General features: G+C 37.1%; 1 protein-coding gene across 1 annotated transcript; it reads right to left on the bottom strand.

Moving 5' to 3' along the window:
* Positions 1-3,764: 3,764 nt before the first annotated feature.
* On the bottom strand, positions 3,765-7,032 carry LOC119085546. Its single transcript, XM_037195966.1, has 3 exons — positions 6,971-7,032; positions 5,769-6,807; positions 3,765-5,701 (listed from the first exon to the last, which is right to left on the bottom strand). Exons 2-3 carry the CDS (start codon positions 6,793-6,795, stop codon positions 3,939-3,941), a joined length of 2,790 nt encoding a protein of 929 aa, XP_037051861.1. The 5' UTR covers positions 6,796-6,807; positions 6,971-7,032; the 3' UTR covers positions 3,765-3,938.
* Positions 7,033-16,530: the final 9,498 nt, after the last annotated feature.

Genomic DNA, 16,530 nt, shown 5'->3' with positions numbered 1-16,530 from the left:
ACCAGTTGCAAATCCTGCGTTCCTTGTACATATCTCAATACACGCTTCGCGTGAGTGTAATGTTCTTTGGTGAAACAGTTTTGAAATCGACTTAGATAATTCGTCGATGCACACAGGTCTGGTCGCGTTGTTTGCGTGGTATGCATAAAACACCCGATTAAGTGTCGGTACGGTAAATTGCTTTCGTCTGAGTCGTCACTTTCCGACGAACTATTTTCTTCCGGACCATCGTTGCTGGTAAGTGTAAACCCACTTCCATCGAAGTTGCACACGGTTTGCAATTCTCCATTTCGAATTTGACTAGAACATTCTTCAAGTAATGTGGTTGACTTAGCATTATCATTCCACCATTGACGCGTTACACATGGATGCCCAAATATGATTCGACCGGTCCAATATCGGTCATGTTGAATTCATTGGCCAATTCTCGTTTTATTTTACCGATTGATTCCATGCTGTTCGAAATGATGAGCAAATCATCGACGTAGAACAATGTGTAACGAACAATGCCATGACCAATCATCACGTAGAGACATCGGTCTGATTCACATCGCTTGAAGCCCATTCGGACGATAAATTCGTTAAGACGTTCGTACCAAACTCTGGACGCCTGTTTTAATCAAAGATTTGATTAATTTACAAACCTTGGTTTCATCTTGGACAAATTCTTCGGGCTGCGTCATGTAAATTTCTTCGTTTAAATTGCCGTTCAGAAAAGCGGAGTTCACGTCCATCTGTTCTACGTAATATCCAAAGTGATTTGCCACTGCCATCAATGTACGAAACGTCGTTAATTTTGCAGTCGGTGAATACGTCTCCTCCACTTGCATGATATCGGTTTCCTACCAGGAGGTAGGTCGGGCAGGATCCACGTACCATTATCCATTAACGACGAATATTCCTTTTCGATTGCATTTTTCCATTCGGGCCATATAAATCAATATAAATCGGTGAAAATGATACTTACAAAATCACTGATCAGTGGGAAGTGAGTAGTTACGTGTGTTGGGTGTTTCAAGGATCCCAAATATGGATATCTATATACAGGCCCGGACTGGCCATACTGGGCGTTCGGGCGATTCCCGAAAGGCCTTTTGCCTTAGTCGGGCGAAGTCCCGACGAGGACTTTTTTGAATTTCAACCATTTATTGTTCAAACAAATGACGCTCATTTTAGCGAAGATAGACAAAATCTTTAATTTCCTATCGAAATTTTTCTACTGAGGCCTTTCAGTTAATTCTTTCTTCAATTTCCAATCAAAATTTTCTTACCGAAACCTTTTGCTCAATTTTTTCTTTGTTTCCCAATCGAAATTTTTCCACTGAGGCCTTTCTGTTTGTTTTCTAGAAATGTCTCAGTAGGAAAATTTCGATTGAAATCAAAGAAGAAGAAAAATCAACAGAAAGGCCTCAGTAGGAAATCGAAGAAAAAATTGAGAGAAATGTCTCAATAGGAAAAGTTTGTTTGGAAATCGAAGAAAAATTAACAGAAAGGACTCAGTAGGAAATCGATGAAAAATTGAGAGAAATGTCTCAATAGGAAAAGTTTGTTTGGAAATCGAAGAAAAATTAACAGAAAGGGCTCAGTAGGAAATCGAAAAAAAATGAGTGAAATGCCTCAGTAGAAAAATATCGATTGGAATCACACAAAAAAACAGTAAGGCTTCAGTAGGAAAATTTCGATTGGAAATCGAAAAAAATGAACGGACAGCCCTTTCCTAATCAAAATTTGTGTACTTTCACTAGCGAGCGAAGTGAGCGAAATTTTTTAAATAAATTTTTCGTTAGTTGAACTTTTTTTTTCTTTTAAAATTTTGCACCGCCAAATCGCTGCGCCCTAGGCAAATGTCTAAATTGTCCACGTGATGTGGCGGAACTGTGTGATTCACTTACACTGTGGAAATTAAACAATATTAATCAGTCATACGAATCGAGGGCCTAATTGGAAAAAGTCGCCCGAACGCAAGGGCCTTTTGACTTTTTCCCCGAAGGGCTTTTTTGAGCCAGTCCGGGCCTGTCTATATATAAATATATATAGCTGTATTGAGCTATATAACGGTATAGATAGTTATTTTGAGCTATATACTAGCATATTTATCAGTAAATTGTTTATTTATAGGTAAATATAGGTTAATATAGGACTGAGGAAATTTTAGATCAATTTGAAATTTGTGTTACGTTTGAAAGGAACATCGTACGGAGCTTTGTAATTGCGCTATGCGCAATTTTTAAGACGTACAAATTTCATAAGAATTTTACTTTACCGACGTTTACGGGCGCAGTAGACTTACGGTAGGGCGACGGACGAACCAGGGTCACGTGCGCAATAGATGTACGGGTTCGTACGGGGCTCAGTCGCAGCAAACGCTCCGACTGTTCTGACGGCTCGTTTTTTATAGGTGTAGTTGAGCCATTGAACGTATGCCAATCCTTTCATAGTTTGCTGGACTAGCTGTTTTTGATTTTCGATGGTCTTCCGTAAGTTTTTGATCTTTGATTACCTTCTAAATGAAACAAAAATTACGAAAAACGGATGAAATTTACTCGAGTGTTGTAAAATACACATAGGGCCCTAGTAGTGGCCTTAGTCCAAGGACCCAAATTTAATTTTTTTTCAACAACATTCTATTCGGTGTTCGATTACTTTTCAAATGAAACAAAAAATAGGAAAAACGGATGAAAACTCGAGTTATATGCAAAATACACATAGGGCCGAGTAGCCTTTCACTTCTAAGGCCCTAACTCTCGGTCCACTCACCCGATTTTAAAAAACTTTTTTTTTCCTGGATTGGTATTGACAATATCTATCATTTGCCGTGTCATTTACATTTATCGTTTATTTTGCCATAAATATCACCAAAAGACCAAAAGGGAATATCACTTAGGTGGCCCTAACTCTCGAAAGGTCGACCCGAATATGCCCATCTTCGAACTTAGCCTCACTATTTCGACTATCTTTCAGGGGAAAAAAAATTTGAAATCGGATTTGATTTACTCAAGACGTGACGGACAGACGGACAGACAAAATTTTTATTGCGGATTCGTTATCGATGAACTGAACACTTTGCCCTTACCGTCTGCTTCGAATTCAATCAATTACACACGGCATCGTAATCCTATAAGTCCCTTTGTACTTCGTACGGGTCTAAAAATACACAAAAGAAACTATGTTAATAAATATCCATTCATCAATATCAATATCCATTCAAAGCTAACTTTATTTAGCCCTTGTCAATTTTCAATTTCAATTTTTAGTGCACTTACAACATAAATTACAGTTGACGTGCGCGAAACCTTGGCAAAATTTGATTCATCTGTTTTTCAGCTGGTCCACTCATACAAACAAAACTTCTTATGATGAGGATTTTTACGGTTGTACCATCCGTGGCCGAGTGAAAATGAAACCGAAATTACAAGTATTAGGTCACAATGTATCTATAGAAGAGTATAGTTCGTTTGGATGAATAGAACTTAACTGACTTTAGACTATTGAAAAAATACTCAGATGCACGAGTTGTCTGAGGTCACTATACGATACTTATGATTAGTGCACGGTCATTCCGTGCTTGGAGAAATTTACAGTTTGAACAGCATAACCCAGTTAGCAAAATGTGGGAAGATTGGTACCGTTTGTACGTTTCATTCGATAAGGTAAAAGTTGCTAAGGCTAGGCGATTAGGGGATTTTATTTTTTGAAACGATCAAATAAATTGAGTACATAGACTTTGAAGCGAGACCATTCCAAGATAATAAAAAAACACAAAATTTTCTGAAGTTAAAAATTAAAATTGTTTTTATTAAAATTGAAGTCATCTAAGAGGGAAATTTAAATTACAAAAATGCTTTCTTCGGAAAATGTCAGTGAAAATGATTAAAAAAAGAAGTGAAACAGAAACATGCACACCTGCAGTACGTATGACACAGTATTATAAGTTGAAATTATAGCCAATCAAAATATTTCAAACCGCAAATCGCTTTATGATTCAAATCTTTCCAGTCATCGCTCTGGCAATTTCGACTGCAATACTTGACTCGTCTGCAACCGCCACACGCATGCTCAGGATTTTCTTTAAAACAATACCGACAGATTGGATTGTCTTTTCCATTTCCACGATAGATAATCATATTTTGCTCATGCACTCTCAAAGAGACATTGCCATCCACGGCCACACGATGATACGGATTTACAATGGTAATCTTTGTTCCAAAAGCAAGACTTTGTCGAACAGTCTTGTCGTTGTGTCGAAGATCGTAGAATGAACAGTTGATGAAGTCGAAATTGTCGTCACGAACAACGACATGAACAGCCGATAGCAAACCAAACATTGGATCTTCGCAGATCACAAGATTGATATAACGTTCCTTGTACACCACATTTCTTTGTGGATGCATATCTTGTAGAGTAATTTCCCTGATGTTGTCCGGACATTCCGACACTTTTTGTTTGTGTTGCGGAGTGAATGTCAACTGGTCAACGAGATTGCCTTCCATCCTTTCGGATATTATCTTCAGCGTTTCCCGGTGACGTAGAACACATTGAGTGCGTTTAGTATCCGACAATTTTGGATTTCTTGGTGCAGCTGATGCCATTGAATTTGGCACTCCACCGTTATCGTCTATTCCCATAGCATTGAATGCGTCCATTAAAGTCTTCCATCTGGATTGGTACGGCAGCAAACACGGAAGCATATGAAGTTCAGCTTCGAAGCCTTTGTTATAATAAAGTTCTCGCTCATCCTCATCCGATGCGTGATATGCAATCACATAGTTGGCCTCTGGGATCAAACTCTCATCGAATGGAGCATACTCAATGAAATCCTTGTATGCCTCAACCACCGACTCTATACTAATTGTTTCAATAAACTTCATAGCTCCGGCTCGACAGTAGAGCAGACACTCGTCCATCGGGAATCTTTCCAATCCTTGATCACACACTTCTAATGAATCTTCGAAGTTTTGTCGGAGAGCGAAGAAAACCGCTTGTATCTTATAGAAGAATACTTCATCTGGATACATTCGTAAGCAGATTCGTGAAAAGCGAGGAAACTCTGAATTGTTTGACAACGACAGCAAGTAACAGTATACAATTCTCGCAACCAGATCTAGTGACGAGTTTTGGCCGGCTACCATACCCTCACAAATTTCGAAAAGGAGCGGTATTTTCCAAGGTTGTAAATAGGCGATTATTTCGCTCGCACGTAAACAATTAGCCAAATTATAGATGACTTTCTCTTTGATGAATTTAACTTCGGCGGCGGTCATTTTCCTTGAGAATAACTGACTGAAGCAATGGCTACTTTCCGCAAAGTAGCACATAGATGTCAGCACCGTTTTTGCGAAAGGATAACCGGTTTCAGCTCGACGCTTAATCTTTTCGTAATCTCCCCAATATCTTGATACGGTCGCACCGGCTAGGGACTCAATTTTCGCTATAGTTTTCTTGTCACAGGTGATTCTTTCCACAGCGTTAAAGAGGTTTGCTAGATCGTCCGGATTAACGTTAGCAACGTCAAATGATGACGAAGCGGCCAAGTCTCTTACGAATATTCGAACATTCTCCAAGGCTTTATAGAACTTATCTTTGTTCTGAATCGAGTGTTGATTTCCTGATTCCAGTGATAGGAGATACCAGCTTTCAGCCTGCTCCACATCTCTCTCCCATAAATATTTCCATGCCAAAGATTCCATTGCCATGCAGTTGCCTAAAGAAATACGAGGTCGCCTGATTACTAATTTATCCATATTGGATCAAATGCAAAGACAAGTTACCTCTGTTTGCAGCCAATTTGAAATACTTGTTTGCTCTCGTTAGACATTTTTCTCCGCCTAGTGCCTCCGAGTACAAAACAGCTAAGTTGTTTGCAGCTCCAGCATGACCTCTCGCTGAAGCTTCTTCGTACCAACTGCATGCTTGTTGATAATCCGAAGGTTTCCCGGTACCGTTTTCGTAACATAAACCGATGTGAAATTGGGCATAAGCAATTCCGTCACATTCACCACCCAGTAAATTCTGGTGCCTTGGATCGGAGTTAGCTGCTTTCTCAAATAATCTTACTGCCTGTCTGATGCTCCGTACAACACCCTTTCCTAGCATGTAAAAGATTCCCAATTCTACCATTGCTTCCGGTGATCCGGCCTCTACAGCTTCCTCCAGAAGAGCGATTCCCTTTGCAGGATTTTGCGGAACATCGACTCCTTTCACATATCGAACACCAAAAAATACGCAGCCTAATGCACGCATTCTCGGTTCTTTAGATTTCAGTAATTTCTCGTAGTTTTTTATGATGAGTTCAACTTGCAATTTACTTCTATTTTTTTGTAATGCATTGGTCTTATCAATTTCTGCCTTAAATCCATGCGACATAACATTACCACCGCTTTCCGCCTGTATTTTGTCAAACCGACATTCGTCACGATAATCCTTAACATCTGCTAGTTTTCTATTCAAGGACAATGCCTCCTCAAAACACTCTATTGCTTTATCCCATTCTTGTCGATGTTTGTAGACTAATCCAGCGCGGAAGTATCCTTTCCACCAAGTGGGTCGAATATTTATAACCTCATCTGCATCTTGCAAAGCTGATTGAAGCTTGTCCTCATTATTGTCGGGCTTTTTCAACGCAGACATGAAGTAGGCATGGGACCGATTAGAGCGTAGCACTCCTTTGTCTTCCAAACTAATATTGCGAATCAGCAATGCGTCGGTGTAGAGTTGAATGGCTTTTTCGTACTTCTCCTTTTCCATTGCTGCATTACCAGCTTTGCGCATATCCATAACTTTCTTCGGTTTGCTCATAACGATTAGTCGCTAAAAAGTAAATGAAATAAAATAACATCAATTCGTTGAGTTTCAAATGAAACAGCTTTTTGTAGGTTAGTTTGAACTTTCGACATATTTTCGAATTTTGTTATAGTAAATGTTGGTCAATATTTTTCAAATTAAATCAGGTCAATAATTGAAGAGGACTTACACAAAAGGTTCGCAAGTTTGACGAGAAAAAGGTTTCTTTTTTGTTCTCAGCGAAATAAATTAAACAATAGACCGTGTGAAGTATAAATAACTTATTTTTATTTGATGTAAATTATTATCGCCCAAAACCACTTACAGTGGAAGTCCTGTTTAGAGGTGTGCACCGCCGATTTTACGCCGGCGCGCCGCCGATTTTTTGCTAAATTTTCGGCGCGCCGCCGCCGAAAAATAATAGCTCACGCCGCCGCCGCCGCCGATTGTATTTTCGTCGCGCCGAAATTTTGTACGTGTACTACTTTCAACCATTTTAATGAGCGGTAATATAAAGTTAAATTGAAATATCTATACAAAAGTGTGTGCTTGAGTACAAGGTTTGAGCAAATGTTTATCTCTCTTAATTTATAAGTCAGGTTTCTTTATGCTGCTCAGCTAATACACTTATTACTTATAAATTTAAGTTTATCTAAATCTCTTATTTGCGAAAACCTTCTACTACGAACTCACTCCTACATAGAAGATGGACTAAAGACAACGGGAACGGTTATTGCATAAATCGAAAGATAATAGTAGTGAGTTTGCGTAAATGACATATAAATTATAAGTTGGGAATAACAAACCTGCAGAACATCTAGTATGATGATGTGACTTAAAATTTCCAACTTGTAAGTTGACTTATAGCTTATAGGTTATGAAGGATGGCTTACACGGTTTATCTTGCAAAAAAGCGGACGATGGATTCCAGGACATGATGAAGTTAATAAAATCTTTTCTCATGCTCAATCTGTTACAACCTCCGGGCATTTCTAGAGATGACGGTAAAAGACCGGACGTTGGGATTTTGTGCGATGTAACCATTAGATAAATTAGATAAATCAATCATCCAAAAAATCTGGATCAATTGCAGATAATGCTGAAAGATTCAAGCATAATCATTACATACGTTTAAAAGAAAAAATTGTATTTACACCTATTGCTTTTGAATCACTAGGTTGCATGGATCCCGAAACAAGTACATTAATTAAGAAATTTTGTTCATTAATGAGAAAAGCTTCTGGCGAACAACGCTCCATGGATTACCAAATACAAAAGATTTCTATTGCAATTCAACGGAGAAACGCTAGTTGCATTTTGGGGACTTTGGGGCGTAACAGAGTTGATGATTTTTATTTATTGTAAATACTTGTTTTTGAAAAGATCGTTTTTTACTGGTTGCGCTTTGCAGCCTTCTCGCTTATATGTCATTTACGCAAACTCACTAATCATTCGTGGATTCATTAAATCAGATGTTTTTAAAATAAAAGGTCAGTGATTGTACATTCAAAATATAAAAGGTGAGATATGTCTCGGTTGATTCCCCTTGTATAAGTTGTTGATACTTCAGATCGCAAGATAGTAAGAATTCAGTGTTCGTAAAAAGGATTGCGCACGCTTTTTCAAATGTTTTTGCATTATTTTCGAAAATTTAGATTTTTTGTAAATTTATCGGCGCGCCGATCGGCGCACCGCCGCCGACTATAAATTTCTCTCGGCGCGCCACCGCCGATCCCTTACCAGTCGGCGCACCGCCGCCGATTATTTTAAGATCGGCGCACACCTCTAGTCCTGTTATCCGCTTACAAAATAACTGATATCGGTGTAGGTGACGCTTACAGATTCGACACGCAAAAAGATATGCGTCACAAATGGCAGCTGATGAGGAAAGCACGCGAAAGTTTAATCAACAAAAATTTCACCCGAGAAATTTTAGAAAGAAAATTATAACAAACGAGCCATCAGAACAGTCGGAGCGTTTGCTGCGACTGAGCCCCGTACAAACCCGTATATCTATTGCGTAGTTGACCCTAGTGGGTCTGTCACCCTACTTTGACCGTAAGCCTATTGCGCCGGTTAATGTGGCTAAAGTAAAATTATTATGGAATGTGTACACCTTAGAAATTGCGCATAATGCAATTACGAAGCCCCGTACGACGTTCCTTTCAAATGAAACAAAAATTTCAAATCGCCCTAAAATTTTAATTTATTGAGTATAAATACACACAGGGCCCTAGTACCGGCCTTAGTCCGAGGACCCAAATTTAATTATTTTTTTTTCAACTACATTCTATTCGGCCTTCGATTACCTTCTAAATCAAACAAAAATTACGACAAACGGATGAAATTTACTCGAGTTGTATGTAAAATACACATAGGGCCCTAGTACCAGCCTGAGTCCGAGGACCCAAATTTAATTTATTTTCAACAACATTCTATTCGGCCTTTGATTACCATCCAAATGAAACAAAATTACGAAAAACGAATGAAATTTACTCGAGTTCTATGTAAAATACACATATACACAATATACAATGCCCTTGTAGCATTTCACTTCTAAGGCCCTAGCTCACGGTCCACTCACCCGATTTTAAAAAACTTTTTTTTCCTGGATTGGTATTGACAATATCTATCATTTGCCGTGTCATTTACATTTATCGTTTATTTTGCCATAAATATCACCAAAAGACCTTAAATCACTTAGGTGGCCCTAACTCACGAAGGGCCGACCCGAATATGTCCATCTTCGAACTTAGCCTCACTATTTCGACTATCTTTCAGGGGGAAAAAAAATTTTGAAATCGGATTTGATTTACTCAAGATATCGACGTGACGGACAGACGGACAGACGGCCCAAATTTTTATTGCGGATTGGTCATCTATGGACATAGGCAAACACTTTGCCCTTACCGTCTGCTTCGAATTTCATCAATTACACACGGCATCGTAATCCTATAAGCCCCTTTGTACTTCGTACGGGGCTAAAAACATAGCTAACGTCGATCCGTATGAAACACCTATTCGTATCAAAAGCCTTTAATGTGAAACTCCTTATTTCTCTTACTTCATTCTCTTCTCTACTGAAAAACTATTCTCCCTTTAAAATCACTTACATTATCCACTCTTTGCCTTGTTATCATATACAAATAAATTGTCGGAGGCAATATAGACAGCCCCGTACGAAGTCAACTTTCATAAATTCTTATTTAAACAGCTATATACCAATAAACATTTCACAGATGAATATGCTTTTATATAGCTCAATATAGGTGAATATAGATATATATAGATGTCTATATATGGAATGCCTGAAACACCCCACACACATAACAAATTATTTCCATGTTAACAGAAACTCTCTAAGTACCATTTTTCCCAAGATATATCACTTTTAATACAATCCAATATGGCCGCCGGCAGCCATTTTGTTAGGACACTGGAAATAGTACCGACGCTTTACATTCGTTAATACCTTTCAAACAAAAAAAAATCATGAAATTCTGTCAAAATTTACTCGAGATATTGACAAAATACTCCACGTTCAGTCGAGTAGCCAGTAGCCGAGTAGCCAGAAAAGTACTCACTCCAAGAAACCTAGCTCACGCTCCGGAGAACATAATTTCAAAAACTTTTTTTCTCTGATTGGTACGGTCAATACCTATCTAACTAGGCCCCATCTTTTGGATGGGTCAGATCCCTTGACTGATGGACTAATTTTCTCAAGAAGATTTTTGTAATCCGAGCAAAAAAAAGCACTCTAAAAGTTATATAAAAGTACAAGGGTATGCGTCCAGTAGCAAAGTTTAGCTTAGAGATTCTTATTCCCTTTACTTAAATACCACAGATTCTCAATCCACATAAAAAAACTTCAAAATGGCTCATTCGTGTTTTCAGTACTTAAGAGGCATCGCTGAAAAGTATACATTTGGGTGATTTTTAAATACTGTCTTTTGATGATATCTTTCCACCAGAATCATTTTTCAAGTATGTACGACTGCAATAACGACCATGAATTGTTAGCTTTCAACATAAAACAGATTAGGTTGTAGCAATACTCTCTCTAGCAACCAAACTCGCAATTCTCTGTGTCAAATTCACACCTTATTTCTTTGTATTTTACAAACTCTATTCTACATTTTGACTAACTACGCTGTAATTTACATGTAAAGGCTACTTGATTCTTTTACCACCTTAATAAAAGTAGTTTGTTTGCTAGAGAGGGTATTGGTTGTAGCAGTTTGACCAACCATGAGAAAACTAAGCAGTTTATGAAAATTTCGTTACAAGCTCACTTTTTTTAGAGCTGGTAAAGTTTTTTTTTATAAAAACATATGGAAGAATGAGACCATGTTTTGACACCTTTTATTGGTATGCTATAGTACAATGGTAATTTATATGTTAATTTATTACTATTGATGACAATTTTTCCAACTGTCTCTCTGTGAGAGACACCCAGCCGAACGTGTGCGAGTTTTTCCATTATATTGATTAATACTACAATTTTAGCTAACCACCGATGCCTCTTAAGTTTTATTGTCTGCTAACAGACCCTGGAAAGGGGCGAATTTCTCGCTTACCTCTTAAATAAAAATGGAACTCGTGTGATTACGGCCCTCGCTTCGCTCTGGCCGCAAAGTTCACACTCGTCCAAACTTTAATTTTTTTTCTTATCATAGATACCAAGATATTACACAAAAACTTTTTTGGTATAAATCCTAGAATATTATTCCAGTATTATTCCATTAACGAACTTAACCCAAAAATTTCTTTTTTAGTATTTATAATTTTCTTTTGTGGAAAACCATTAAGAATTACTAAACTTAAACACAATAATTCCCTTGACTGAAAGTCATGGGTCTTACGGATGATAAACACCCTAAAATGTTTGTCACACAATGATCACTACTATGATTGAAAATGCATAAATGTATGACCAAAAACCTTAAATACAGAAAATGTTTGTCACACTTTGATGATTCGTTGATAACACGATAACTTGAGTAATTTTCAACGGATTTCCAAAAACTTTTTTTTAATCGACGGGGAATTGAATTAATGAGGTTAAGTTCCAAGATGGGCTATTACGGTCGGGTGTTCTTAGAGATATTCCCAAAAGAATTTTTGTCTGGTCGCTCGATTCCACGATAACTCGAGTAGCTTTCAACGGATTTCCAAAAACTTTTTTTTAATCGACGGGGAATTAAATTGCTGAGGCTAAGTTCGAAGATGGGTCGTAACGGGCTGGTGATCTTAGAGATATTCCCAAAAGAATTTTGGTCTCGTTCCTTAATAACACGATAACTTGACGTAATCCTCAACGGATTTCAAAAACCTTTTTTTATACGACGGGGAATTCCATTCCCGAGGATAAGTACAAAGTTGGGCTATGACGGTCGGGGGATCGCAGAGATATTCCTAAAAGAATTTTTGTATCGTCCCGAGATATTATCGTGTTATTAGTTGAGTAATTCTTAATGGTCCACAAAATACAATTATTATTAAGAAAGACATTTTTGGGTTAAGCTCGTTAATGGAATATACTGGAGTAATATTCTAGGATTTATTCCAAAATTTTGTGTGTGTAATATCTTTATATCGATGATAAGAAAAAAATTAAAGTTTGGACGAGTGTGAACTTTGCGGCCAGAGCGAAGCGAGGGCCGTAATCACACGAGTTTAATTTTTATTCAATATATAAGCAAGAAATTCGCCTCTTTCCAGGGTCTGCTAGAAGACAATAAAACTTAAGAGACATCGATGCTTAGCTAAAATTGTAGCCTACATTTGCGTATCTCATGCTGCCTTTTTGATGGTATCTTTTCATCAGAATCCTTTTTTCAAAACACACGACCGCAATAACGACCACGAATGTATTAGCTTTCAACAGAAAGTAGATTTGGTTGTAGTCACTTGACCAGTTCTGAAAAAAGTGATCAGTGTAACGAAATTTTCATAAACTGCTCAGTTTTCTCAGGGTTGGTCAAATTGCTACAACCAAATCTATTTTATGTTGAAAGCTAACACATTCGTGGTCGTTATTGCGGTCGTACATACTTGAAAAATGAATCTGGTGGAAATATATCACCAAACGACAGTATTTAAAAATCACCCAAATGTATACTTTTCTGCAAATCATCGATGCCTCTTAAGTACTGAAAATACGTATGAGCCAGTATATGGTCAAGTGCTGGAATTTCTCATATACGTATTTTGTATCGAAAGTAGGGTACGCATACCCTGGTATACTTTTATGTACTTTAGAATGATTTTTTTTGCTCGGATTACAAAAATCTTCTTGAGAAAAGTAGTCAGTCAGTCAAGGGATCTGACCCATCCAAAAGATGGGGCCTAGTATCACGGGACGATACAAAAATTCTTTTGGGAATATCTCTCATGGAATTCCCCGTCTAATAAAAAAAGTTTTTGAAATCCGTTGAGGATTACGTGAAGTTATCGTTTTATCTAGGAACGAGACAAAAAAATCACCTGTCCGTTATGACCTATCTTCGAACTTAACCTCAGCAATTTAATTCGCTGTCGATTAAAAAAAACATTTTGGAAATCCATCGAAAACTACTCGAGTTATCGTGGAATCAAGCGACAAGACAAAAATTCTTTTGAGAATATCTCTAAGATCACCCGTCTGTTATAGTCCATCTTCGAACTTAACCTCAGGAATTCAATTCCCCGACGATTAAAACAAAGTTTTTGAAATCCGTTGAGGATTACGTGAAGTTATCGTGGAATCAAGCGACAAAACAAAAATTCTTTTGGGAATATCTCTAAGATCACCCATCCGTTACGACCCATCTTCGAACTTAACCTGAGGAATTTAATTCCCCGTGAAATAAAAAAAGGTATTTGGAAATCCGTCGAACACTACTCGAGTTATCGTGGAATCAAGCGACAAGACAAAAATTCTTTTGGGAATATCTCTAAGATCACCCATCCGTTACGACCCATCTTCGAACTTAACCTGAGGAATTTAATTTCCCGTGAAATAAAAAAAAGTTTTTGGAAATCCGTTGAAAACTACTCGAGTTATCGTGTTATCAAGGGACGAGACAAGAATTCTTTTGGGAATATCTCTAAGATCACCCGACCGTCATAGCCCATCTTCGAACTTAGCCTCAGGAATTCAATTCCCCGTCGATTAAAAAAAAGTTTTTGGAAATCCGTTGAGAATTAGTCAAGTTATCGTGTTATCAAGGAATCATCAAAGTGTGACAAACATTTTCTATATTTAAGGTTTTTGGTCATACATTCATGCATTTTCAATCATAGTAGTAAACATTGTGTGACAAACATTTTAGAGTGTTTATCATCCATAAGACCCATGACTTTCAGTCAAGGGAATAAAGCTCAAACAGACGAAATATGTTCAAATTTGGCCGACCTACAAGCAGAAATTGCTTGCCGCCCTGTGCCTGGTTCACACCAAGGGGTCTAACTCACGAGTCGGTCATCCGATTTCCATAAACTTTTTTTTGTCGATCGGTATTGTAAATATCTTTCATTTGATGTATCATTTACAATTTTTCGGGTAAAATATTTTACCATTTGCCATTTGTGACGCATATCTTTTTGCGTGTCGAATCTGTAAGCGTCACCTACACCGATATCAGTTCTTTTGTAAGTGGATAACAGGACTTGCGTCACACCTCCACTGTAAGTGGTTTTTAGCGATATCAGCTCTTTTGTAAGTTTTGATTTTTTAGAATTTGGTCGCAGATAATAGCAGGGACTACACGTCATACAAATTGATGGTGTGCCCATACTATGATCGTGTGTGACAGATTCCCCGATGCCGGTTAATTGTTCCATCAATTTTTATGATTTTAACGAAAAGTAAGGTTGATTTTATTCAATGTGTTGTCATGGTCACATTCTCTGTTGTTTTTTATTTGAATTCGACTATAGATTTTCATCACGAAAACCGTTTAACTCATCACCAGCAGTTGCAATGAAAGTGTACAGTAGTTTAAAACTGCACAATTTTTTAAAGCGACCATGTATTTATTTGTCGTTTTTACGATATCCAAAATACAACAAAACAAAAGATTTTCGATGGGGTGAAGAACCTAACAGTTTTCGTAAGGAAAATCAAAATTAAGTTGACAAAAAATGCAACAGTGAAGTTGACCATGACTCCATCACATCAAATCAAATTGTTGACAACCAAAAATCATTAAAACGGAAAGTTCCTTCAACCTTTACTTTTCGAAAAAGCATAAAAATTAATGGACCACTCAGCTATCAGTTTCGTTCGAAAATGGAGGGAATCGTGGACTGCTTTTATCGAACGTGTATAAGTGTTTGCTACTTGTCAAGCCAACTAGCATAGAGTCAGAACGGGCATTTTCAGCTTGTGGCTACTTGTGTAGTAAAATTCGTTTAAGACTGAACGACGAAACGCTGCACCGTTTGTGCGTTCTTTCTGTCACAATCTGTGGGCTTAGAAATATCAGATCCTACATGAAACAAAAATGTGATAATACCTTTTCAAAAAGAATAAAAACGTTTTACAATGTCATTACCATCATTATAAGTCAAAACTCTTGAAGCGACAATAAATTAATGAATTTTGATAGCAATTTTTGTGGAAGTGTTTTTGTTACTCAAATCATAATTTCTTGTCAATACCGAAAATCCCGGTGTCAATCCCGGGATTCAGATTTAAAATCCCGAATCCCGGTATTGCAAAAACAGTCCGGGATTGCATTCCCTACAGCTATGTCTCACAAAATATATTTTTAATGTAAAATTCACTGTTCCGAATTTAAAAATGCTTGTTTCATTGATATTTTAGGTGAGAAGGCAATATTTGGAAAAAAATAAAGGAAAATAGGGAAAATTGAGGAAAATAGGAAAAATTAAGAAAAATAGGAAAAAATTGGGAAAAATATAAAAATAGGGAAAATTTTCCTCAAAATAGTCCCTGGATAATAGACAATCAAATTGTGCAGTTTGAACAAAAATATTCTTCTTACAAAACTATATAACTTTCTTTTTCATCTCAACCTTCCAGCTTTCATTTGACGAAAATCGAAAATTTTACTAAATTCAAAAATTTGACGAAAATCGAAAATTTGACGAAAATCAAATATTTGACAGAATTCTAAAATTTGACGAAAATAAAAAATTTGAATAAAATCGAAAAAACTTAAAACGTTCATAGCTCCAAGATAAGCGAAAATGTGAGTGTGAGTGTTGAACGCTTTGGACGTGCTTTACATACGCCCTTGTTTATTTCGTTTATTTCTCGTTTAATTCTCTTAATTGAAATTTTATTTCTTTTTATTTGATTCATAAGGTCGTCCTGTATTGTAAATTATCGGATTTTTCGTGTGTGGATTGTTATTAGTGCTATTTTTTCAATTTTGCTACGGATAATTTATTGTAACGTAATTGTTTACGCCTGTGCAACGTCATTTATTTGATTCGCGCGCTCACATATCCAGCTGATGACAAATACCGCCTTTGTTTGTTTGTCAATTTTTTTTTTGCTTTTCTAACTAGTGGATTCCCGTCGCTTCTGTTTTGTTTTTTGTTTTAAATTTTGCATTTTGCATCGTCACAAAACGTTTCATATTTTTTCCATTCCAATTGAGTTTTAACGTTCAATCAAGAAAATGAATAATTGTGCTGTGTGTGACGGCTGTTTCCGGAATGGCAATCCAAATAAAATTATTTGTGATGGAGTATGTCGTCAATCCTTTCACGCTGAGTGTGTTAACTTTAGTAAAGATG

This window comes from Bradysia coprophila, unplaced genomic scaffold, assembly GCF_014529535.1.
Source record: "Bradysia coprophila strain Holo2 unplaced genomic scaffold, BU_Bcop_v1 contig_94, whole genome shotgun sequence".
Taxonomy (NCBI): Eukaryota; Metazoa; Arthropoda; class Insecta; order Diptera; family Sciaridae; genus Bradysia; species Bradysia coprophila.
Note: the sequence above shows the minus strand (reverse complement) of the source record. Positions and strands in the feature narration are given on the sequence as shown.